General features: G+C 36.7%; 1 protein-coding gene across 6 annotated transcripts in view; it reads right to left on the bottom strand.

Annotated features, from left to right (window-relative positions):
* Positions 1 to 10612, bottom strand: part of IQCK (IQ motif containing K) — a 48643-nt gene that overhangs the window by 14870 nt on the left and 23161 nt on the right. For 4 of the 6 annotated variants that reach the window (XM_065684267.1, XM_065684270.1, XM_065684271.1 and 1 more), the window contains 2 exons: positions 7179 to 7290; positions 2438 to 2823 (listed from right to left, as the gene is read on the bottom strand). In XM_065684267.1, the coding sequence (XP_065540339.1) occupies positions 2714 to 2823; positions 7179 to 7290 (222 nt within the window). In that variant the 3' untranslated portion in view covers positions 2438 to 2713. Of the gene's footprint in view, positions 1 to 2437; positions 3125 to 7178; positions 7291 to 10612 lie in introns of those variants that run through there. The other 2 variants (XM_065684268.1, XM_065684269.1) reach the window with 2 other exon arrangements.

Here is a 10612-nt window from a genome sequence, read left to right as displayed (position 1 = left end):
GTAGCTGTATGTTCTGCAATCTGTCACTCACTTCTTGACTAATCTCTGAATCGTATTTTAAGACTCTACTATCAGTTCATGGACTTCCTTTTCTTGCCTACCCCCCTGCCCCAAGAGTCTCAAGTCTGGTTTTCCTGCAGGACTCCAGGGGTTTTACTTTTTAACTGGTGACAGTCTTTTATCCAGGCTTTTACTGCATCTCATACATAGAAATTTTGGGTATGCATCTCTAAATGACTAGCAAAAAACACCAATGTTTTTTTCAGTAAAATCTCTCCCATTTTTTCACTGTTATCTTGAAAAAGGTTAAAAGAAGAAAAAGCGAAAAAAGATTTCAAAACCCATGAAGAATTTTTCCTCCTTTAAAACAGAAAAACAAACAAAAACTATTATGTGTCCATAATGACGGAAAAATCACCACATTTCAATTCTCTCTTTTCCATTACAAATCACTACTAACAACTGCAGAGTGATGGGTAAAAATACCCCTTTGGTACTGGAGGATTAGTTGACTTGTGCCAGCAGATACAGAGCTGTGCCTCTGCAGCACAGTTCAGCAGATCACAGAACACGTATTTTGCAGCTTATCTAAATGATCATCTTTCTTTATTTTCCAAACATTCCCAACATAGCTCCAGAAATTCAATGTACTGCAATCTTGCTAACTTTTCAAAGATGTCTGAGGCCGGGTGTGGACCAATAAAGAGGAATCTGTATCATGAGTCTTATGACTTTTATCACTACATTCTCAGCTGTTAGTGACAAGATTAAACTTCCAGAAGCATCTCAAGCATCCTGAATGAGGCTTGATGAAAACCACCACATACTCAGCCCTCAGCACTGCTTTGTTCTTGGTTTTTGGGTGTTTTTTTTCCCTTTTAAAAAGAAATATTAAGGTCTTCTGTGTAACTGAAACCTTATACATGTGCTTTTAAATCAAAAGCAATCAATACACGAACCTATTTTAAGCCATTTTGACAGCAGCACTTTTGTTTTCAGAAAGAAACAACCGAATACCTGTAAATACACTAATGTTTAAGGAAAAAGGAGAGGCAAATTCTTTTAATCGCAGTGTCCTACTGACAGCAAATAGCTTTCCACTTCAAATCTGTTTATAAGGCTCAGACTGATCAAAATAATTTGAGGAAATACTTTCAACATGTCAGACCTCAGTACAGAAACGTAATTGTATATATGTTAGATAATACAACAGGTATATTGAAGGTGTAAAACCAGGAGTATGGGCAGGTCATCTCTTACAAGAGCTCCATAATGATATTAACTGAATAATTGCAACTACAGTAAAAGGAGGGCAGAGGAAATCAGAAACAAATTATTTTGCTTAATATCTTCCTAAAAAATGACAATATTCAACCCCCCTTGGTAAAAGCTAGGGGAAAAGAAACCTGAAAGAAACTCTCACATAAACTTGACAAATTCCTTACCATTTACTGAGCTAAATTTCCTAGATAAACCACAGAGGTGGAATCTTTAAAAATTTCATTACTATTCAGGCTGTGTTTTCCTAATCCAGCATTATTACCTACAGTACATTTTAAATATATTTTTTCAGCCTACTGTAAGATGTCCAATTTAGATATATCCCCTTTCCAATATTTTCCTTGGGAAACCACTCAGCCCTTCAAACATGCATGTGACTGTAACTTCATTTATGGCCCCATTAGTAAGGATCTATTACAGCATGTGACTACACTCATGTTTATTTGTTTATGGAATGAATTCCAAGAAGTTTTACAGTGTAGCCTATTTGTTCTGGGTACTGAATTAAATGTTTTTCCCTTCCTCAATTCATTCTGCTTTGATGTGATATGATTATTTACTTTGCTACAATTACATGCAGCCATCCTTCATAAGGGTGTAGACCAGACTTCCTCTGTTCAGCTTGGTAAGCATATTTAGCTTTCGAATCCTTCCTCATAATTCAGGTGGAGACACATCACAGCTGCATAAGGAGCGACTGACTGTATTTCGTTGCTTCTTGACAGTATGCATCTGTTCCTGCTCTAGTGCTCCTAAAATATGCAGCCTGTTCTCCCCTTTATCTGCAATCTCATTCATATTTTCAAGGATTTTCCTGTGACAGAACAGCATGTTGCTGGTCGCATCTTCCCAAAGGAAAAGATTCTACCAAAAAACCATTTGTAAAATCTCTTCAGTCTATGTGAGTAGTAGCTTCTACTGCCAAAGGAGTAGTACAGCTGGAAAATCAAATGGAATGTAAAAGAATATTCCCTCCTGTATCTGGAAATCACACACACACACACACACACCCCCCACCTGCTGTGAAGATTACTTTCTGCCTCAGTCTGGTTTAACTAGATTTTCCACACACTGTGTACATTTACTGTTACAGAAGTACCTTGCAAAGCCAAGGCTATAGTTGATCTGTAAGAACTGCTAGCTAAGAGGGTCACAATTGGTTTTGCCATAAAGCCAGGAATATTTATTTCTTATACTAAGAACAGTGCTTTTTACAAATAAAATTTTGCAAACTTTAAACAGGTAAGAAGAAGAAAAGAAAGCCCTTAGGAAACAAAATAGCTGAAAGTACTAGACAGCGTCTACAGAACCAACAGCCTTTCCACAGCACACCAGCAAAGAAATAATCATTGTAACAGTGTCAGGAGAGTGTTTTGTTCACGTAAGTGATGAATGAAGATTTAGGTATTTTCATTTAAAAGTTCAAATATTTTCAAATTCCTTTCATTGTAGGACAGGCATTTTTCATTTCCAGTGATGTCTCAGCAGTACTGCATCCGCATAACACACCACTCAGAATCATGGCTAGATGGGTTCTGTCCACTGCAGGGAGGTACAAAACAAATTAACCAGGTCATTAACAAAAACCCAAATGTTTCTTCTTGGAAACATGAGAGGAAAAATACAGCTGGAGCTATGTGGGATACCAGCTAGAAAGCCAGCTGCAGGAAATTATGTTCAGTTACAAATGGATGGTTTAGGGTGCAGATACTGACAGAATTGATACGGACAGCCCTAGATAAATGCACGCTGGGAAGAGTTCTCCTAAGCAATCTCATGGTAGAACATCAGCTGCATGAAACCAAAAGCAGATCTTGCGATGTGCATGCCCCTGTGCCACATCCTGCCAAATAGGAAAACATAATCTCAACATGCAGGTTACATACATTTACATTAAAGTAATTTCAGCAAATAGGAATAATAAAATCAGAAATGACATAATCTCAGAAAAAATAAAAAAAAAAAACCATGCTCTGCAGCCTGTTCTTTATTGACTGTGCTTTCTGTAAAAGGTAGTATTTTTTATTTTTAAAGATCTGTAAAATATTCTGGAACAAATTTATCCCATTAGCTGTGCTATATTGGGGAGAATGCTCTCTCCCTACAAGTCTAAAGCTGTGAGCCACTAAACTGAGTCTGTAGTGCTATGCTTCTCTCTACATTTTCAGTCTGAAACTGTGAAGAGTAAGGACTATCACACCTTAAATATAGATCGCTTTGTGGAATGTGAAGTTACAGCTCTGGAGCATTATAGCAAACAAAATGTCAGCTAAGAATGTTGTAGCTTTATGATCTTAGGTAAAGGCTGAAAGAAACACACCTCCTTCTTGGCACTCAAAAAGAAATTTGGCAGGCATATGCACTAAAGAGGTCAACAGTCCTTGCAAAATGGTACTTAGAATTTTCATGCAGAGTTTTCATACTTCCTATCCTAGGACACTTTCTGAAACGAGTAATACATAGCGTAAAAGATACAGTGAAAGAATTACAAAGAAAGAAAATAAATGTTACACTTTAAACACACTGTGAATCAGGGGGAGGATCAGTGGTTTATATGAGGCTACATTATACCCAGCCTACCAAACTAAGCAGCCACACCATGTAGGGTATGGTTTCACATGACACAACAGGCACAGGCCAGATTAGCTGATCTGAAAGTGACTGGACATCACAAATGGGCAGTTTGCCTTCCCTCTGTTTACTGTTGCAGTATTTCTCTTACAGTGGATGTAAGGACTGTGTCATTATTGAGCAAGCCAGTTTGTCAGGCTGATCCAGCAGAAAACTAACCCGAGGGGCAGCAGACCGGAACTGAGGAGCAGTTCTTTGTCAGATCCGCTGAACCAACTCACCGTGAAGCCATGATTGCTAGTGCCAAGAAAAGGAAAGGATGGCAGAAGCCTTGGCCAAGGAAGCACAGGGCTGCCTTTTTCCGGGAAAAGCTGCTAGATTGCCTTAGCTGCCCAACAGAAATCAAACTGGTCCTTACTTGAAGAAAAACCTAATGAAAACTAAAACTTCACTATTTGTTTCAATAATAATGAACATGCTTTAACACAATTGCTGAAACCAGAAAAATTAGCCAAGTGCCTTTGTATTTGTTAATTACAATGAGTTTATTTTTAACTTCCTCTTCATATCCTTTTTAAGTGTCAGACTGGTCAAGATTATACAAACATACTTTCGTAAAATTATAAGTCTTTGCCTCAAACATACCCTTGAAATAAGGTCTACACAGCATTGTGCTGAAAGCCACAACAAAGCAGAATCGGTTAGCTCACATTATCCAAGTCTTTGGCTGATATTTTCACGAAAGGTATGCTGATATTTCTAGTAGTGTCAATAGAATCACATTACTGCCCAAGTCAGCATTTTCTAAAAGCTATTTGGCAGCTCACCATTCATCCCCTACAGTCAGATTTGACACTGTTTACAGCATCTAATAAACAGGGTTAGACTCATATACGAATTTAAGAGATATTTCACTGTTACTCTCAATGTATTTTACTTTATAATAAATTGTTGTACCTATTTAAAAACATTTTTCTTCTTTTTCTTTTGATCATGAATCTTAATGCTTTATTTGTGACATCTGAATGTTTAGTAACAATAAATGCTTTGTCTGCTTCATGAGAAGAGCTCAGTGATTTACTTGAAGGGGATTAAATTCAATTAATTCAGTTTAACCAAATGTATATAACAACAGGTTAAGAAGTAGTGGTGTTATGCTATTCATTATGAGTGCTCCCAATCCACTTTAGCACAAAGTCAGCTGGGTTAGATGAAACCACTGCTGAAAACAGTTTAAGCTAACCTTGCTGACTTTACCATGAAATGGGGTTTAACAACATTAATAAAGAGCAGAATAATAATAGCAGAAATAGGAGCAGCTGGAGCACTAACAAAATTAATTGTGGCATCACAGCCGAGATTGATAATGAAAACCTCTGGACAGTAACTTTTCAAACTAGTACAGCTGTTTCCAAAGAGCCATCTGTCTGGGCCCCAAAGCTATTTTATGTATGGATACTCTTAAATTAACTTAGCAGAGCACAGTTAAAGAATTACAGAAACAATGTGATAATACTGAATGCTAATGTGATACAAGGAATATAAACTGTACTGGTTTAAGAAAAAAAAATGGAAAAAGGGCAATTTTACAAGTTTCTTTGAAGTGGAAAAACAGCTGTGTGTCCTACAGTCCTAAAGTAATTGATCTGATGACAGCAAAGCTCTATGAGAGTGATTAAAAGGAAATTTGTTTTTCCTTTTAAAACAACTGGCAAAGATGGCAAAAGAAACCTTACCACTACATTACTCTCCAACACAATATACAATTTATAAACAGAATGTATGTAAAGACTAAATTTCTTCAGGGACTGGAGGGTATTTTAATCAATTCAACTGCCAACTGACACAGTCCACTCCACCCTTAGCACCTCCCTTTCTTAGCTGCAACATTTTGACATAATTTAAAATTCATTATGAAGCCTGTAAGGTCAACTTCTATCATCACCCTCAGGAATGCTTTTTTCAACCATTAACACTGACAGAATTAAACACGTATTACAAAGAGAAGAATTTGGCTTGTATTTTTCAAATCTATAATGAGATTAATTTTATCATAGTAAGTCTGAATCCACTGTTTTCAAATCTTCAAAACCAGATCTATTTATTTATTCTTTAAAAAAAATCAACATTATAATCAACTCCTGCTAGTCACCTGGAGATTGGCTCTTCCTAAGCCAGGAACAAATATACAAGAATACCTTCTCATATTCTGAGCAATTTAACCAAGCTGTGGGCTGCTGGAAGCAACTATGCTTCTCTCTCCCCAGTTCACTTTCTCCTTTATGTTAGATACGGAGATCATGTGGCAACAGCACAGTGGAAAACTAACCTGCTCCGTACCAAAACTGTCACTGATCAAAACCCATGGTGCAGGTACACAATCACTAAAACTGACGCAAGAGCTACAGAGTGGGATCAACCCTTTTGGCAGCTCCCAGTTTGATCCTCTTGATTCCATGAAACTACTCCGAATGCTCGTATGTAGTTCAGGGCAAAGGCTGACCATCTGAGCACACATCTACAACAGTCCCATCAGACCTCACAGTGGTGACTGGTACAACATAATTTTCCCTCTCTTCAACACATGAACAGTACAGCTGAATAACCTCTTCCCACCTCCATCTATTGGTGTATAGTTGACATCCTACATGCATCATGTCACAGTCCAGTCCACAGAGGCTGATAAAAAGCAGACTGGCTGAGGAGCTAGTGAATCCTCCTGCAGCAGCAGACAAAGAGACTGTGCAAATAATCATAATTACACCTCTGTGCCTAAGTGCATGATAAATTTGGCTCTGCCAGTAAAGCCTTGTCCACAATCAGGGCAAATGGGAACATACTATGGTGCTGGTTCTTAAACCAATCTGTTTTCATTTCCCTTGGCAATTATATTGGGTTGTTTGGGTTTGCTTTCTTTTTTTAGAACTGTACGGGCTAACTCCTGCTATAAATAACTACAGGAAAATGCCAGTAGAACATTTACTAGATTGAAATCCCACAGTTCAGAAAAACTGTACTATAACCCATCTGGTAAAAATCAGCATTTCCACGTTGTGTAGCTGGTAGAGGTCTGATCCTGCCCTACAAAATACTGTGCTAGCATGCTGTCATAGTCCTCTGAAATCACTGAGTTTTGGACCTGTACTGCATTTTCATTGCTACTTTCAGCCATGCAGGCAACTAACTCAGAATAAGTAGTATGGAAACAGCCAGCCATTTCCATCAGACATTCTCTTCTGTGTGTCCTATTTTATTATGCACCTTAAAGTACAAAAAAACAACACAATGTAAAAAAAAAATAATAAAAAAATACACAATTCACTTACCTTTGGCTTCCTGAATAGTCCAGAATTCTTTCACTACCTTAACAATGTTTTTCTCCTCTCTCAACTTCTTTTGCCACTGACGTAGCTCTTGTACTTCACTGTCACAGCGGACCTGTGAAAAGGAAAACAGAAGATGCTAGTAAAATCATATACATTCATGCTACCCAAGAGGATCATACAATTTTTTCTATGGGGCTGTGACTGGGCAAATACATGACATTCATCCTTTTTTTTTTCTGGGCCTGGTAGAAAAGCATAGTCCCAGGGGTTTACAGTTTTCAACTTGCACAGAAATAAAGCCCACAAAACTGACAAAGCCTATTGAAAACATAAATATGCCAATTAGGGGATCATTTTGATTACAAAGGACTCCTGAGAATGTGATTGCAGTGAGGTACTCTATTCTTTGAGTTAATTAAAATTTAAAGCATTATGCTAAAGGGTATTTGTGCCTTTAGAAAACCACAACACTGTAAAACCAACCCACTGACCAACATAATAGAGGAGCAAAGGAGCATGAAAGGTCATACAGCAGGAAATTTATTCCAGCAAACTGATTCACACCTGCTATCAGCTGCAAATAGGCTTACTGACAAGCCCAGCTATACAATTTTCACAAACAGGAGAGCCATTAATCTGTTATTTAAAGTAATTGGAATGCATTACATGATATCTATTCTTTGTCAGTCACTCTCTCTATGAAGGGCATAATTCCGCTTCTACATAAAATGACAATAGTCACAGGCCTTGACTCCATTTAAGATTTAAGTTGAATTCTTCTATTATTGCTTTTGTACTAGCGTAGATCCTACTAATGTAAGAAAGAGCAAGCTTTACATCAGCAGCTTTTACCACTCTGCTACTTCAACTCGTTCTAAGCAGGATTTGATTAATTAGCAGTATGTTGCCTGTTGTCTACATCGGCATTCACACAGTTACTACCTCTGTGCTGGAGCTAAAATCCACAATAGATACTGTCCTGAAAATGGTGGGCAAGGGACATGCTAAAATTAGCTTAGACATTGGTTAGTGATTATTCTTTTAAACTCATATTCAAATTATAATAGAATTATTAAAAATGCCGTTTCTGGTGGGTTTTTTTCTAAATGTTATATAAGTAAAATGTCATTATGTTTTAGGACTTAATGCCCTAATAATTCAGTCTGGAGTTGAACAACGTGGTAGAAACAAGCAGCAATAAGCTTAAGGCCTCCTGAACACATTCTTATTCTTGGGAAACTGACTACTTATTTTTGTAGAAATTTTCTTGTATTTATTTTATTCTTCCATGGTAAGGTAATGGGTTTGCTCTGTGACTTGAACTCTACTACCCTACTCCATTACACTCTGCTTTTCTTCGACTTTCCCAAGATACCTACAGAGCAAAAGAGCAGGATATGGTTTTTCACTAGTTAAAAAAAGAAATAAAAGAAAACAATATAAATTATTTATCATCAGATATATTATTTCCACCCAGAATTTCTCCTTTGTGGTGCAGGTGGGAATGCAATAGATAGTAGCTGACTCCCACAGCAATTTTTAATCCATTTAGAAGATAACTTGCTATGTTTCAGACAGTGTGCTGGCAGAGCAGAAAGGTTACATGATCAATAACGCCAGGCAAGACTTCTGCTCAGTGACTTGGCCATCAGATACCTCTGAGGCCTCTAATAATATCCCATTATACTAATAGAGTTCTGTATTATCTTCTATAAAAGTTATACAAAGTTCTCAAAAACCCATTTTCTATTTTCAAATACTATTATCTATTTTCAGATACTATTTTCAAAAATAAAATACAATCCCCAACCCAGGAGAGTTTCTTTAGGCTTGCAAGACACTTTTGTTTCTGTTATACTGTAATTTATGCCTTTATAAAACTCGTCATTTCCTATTGCATGGAGTCAGTTTATCTGCACAGGAAAGGGTTAAGGCAATGCTTATGGAACATGCAACTGTCAGTAGCAGAAGAGGCAGAAAGATAGAGATATTACCACCTCTGTGTCTAAATATAACATTTTTGAACAATTGAAGTACTCATTTCCAACTGCAGCTATGTAAGACCTGTATTTTGGCCTGGAACACTGATGATTGGTCTGGAGAAGACCAATAATGAAGCACAATACACTGTTCCTTTATCACAGTACCATGTAAAAAATGTATGCGTGCTTGCGTTTAATTATTCAATATTATTATAATGTATAATTTTTTATTTTTATAATAGTGTTTAAAAGTTCCAAATTCTCTAAATTATAAAATAAGGTTTAATGAAAAACTTCAGAAAAAGAGCTTAAAATATTGACACAATAATACCCTTAGAATGCAAAAGGGCATACTTGTAAGTAAGTGTTCAGTTATTGCCACAGTAAATCCCTGTTAGCTGACAGAGCTATTTATTTTAAAAGCAAAATATTTGAATTCTTTGGTGAATTTTCATAATATACTTTATCATTAATGTGTTGAAATGCTGTTTAAGCTTCGTGTTCTCTTAATTTACAAGCTCAGGCATAACACATGGCCCTATGTAGTAATTTGTTACTAATGATTTTTGTTTTATAGTCTTTATTTTAATTTAAAGTTAAATTTTTAAAACACCGAGTTCTGTCAGCTCTAATTAGCTAAACCATTTCACAGCTAATTTTATAGTCTGAATTATTTTCTCTGTCTCCTCCTTTTTATTGTACAGTTTCTCATTTCTGGGAACTCGTTTAGAATGATAAATAGTACTGTGAAAATTCTGACGTTAATATATATAACAAGGAAGGACAGTGTCCTTCAGAAGCTTTGGTAGAAGCACAGGGTATCTGAGCAACCTTGCACTGTTCAGCAAACATAACTGTTACTGCATAATGGCTGCCTTTGCAATACACCGCTGTAAGGATGCCTGCAGTGAGGCTGTCAGTGCTAATTAATGTTAGTATCAATGCCATCTCTGCTTTAAAATAAGAAAAAGAAAGGAAAATGAAACAGCAGAGAGCATCACACAAATCTATCAGTCAAGAAGATCATTTCAAGGTATTTTATCATCTTTAGTTGCATGGCACATTATGTATCCACTCATATATTCATGCTTGTTAAAAGCAGTAAAGAAGAACTTAGCAGTGTTTTATACTGATTGTTACTTAAAGAACACCTAACAGACAGACAGAGGTGTCTCACTGTCCATCACAATGAAATTACTGCTATCACTGAAGGCTATTTACAAGCATAAAGTTTGATAAAGGCAGTCAAAAGACATTTCTTTGTCACCAGTGTCACCTGAATTTCAAGTCAATTTCTTTCCAAGGCCTGAAGGTGTTAGAGCCTTTCAAAGAAGTATTTGATAAAATCTGTTCAGGATTTTCAAAGTAATTTATTTTGTACCCCGGGGTTAGCATGGCTGTTACCCTCCACAAGAACGCATTAGCCCATTTTCTTTGTATTTATTTTATGCA

This window comes from Lathamus discolor, chromosome 6 (genome assembly GCF_037157495.1).
Source record: "Lathamus discolor isolate bLatDis1 chromosome 6, bLatDis1.hap1, whole genome shotgun sequence".
NCBI lineage: Eukaryota > Metazoa > Chordata > Aves > Psittaciformes > Psittacidae > Lathamus > Lathamus discolor.
Note: the sequence above shows the minus strand (reverse complement) of the source record. Positions and strands in the feature narration are given on the sequence as shown.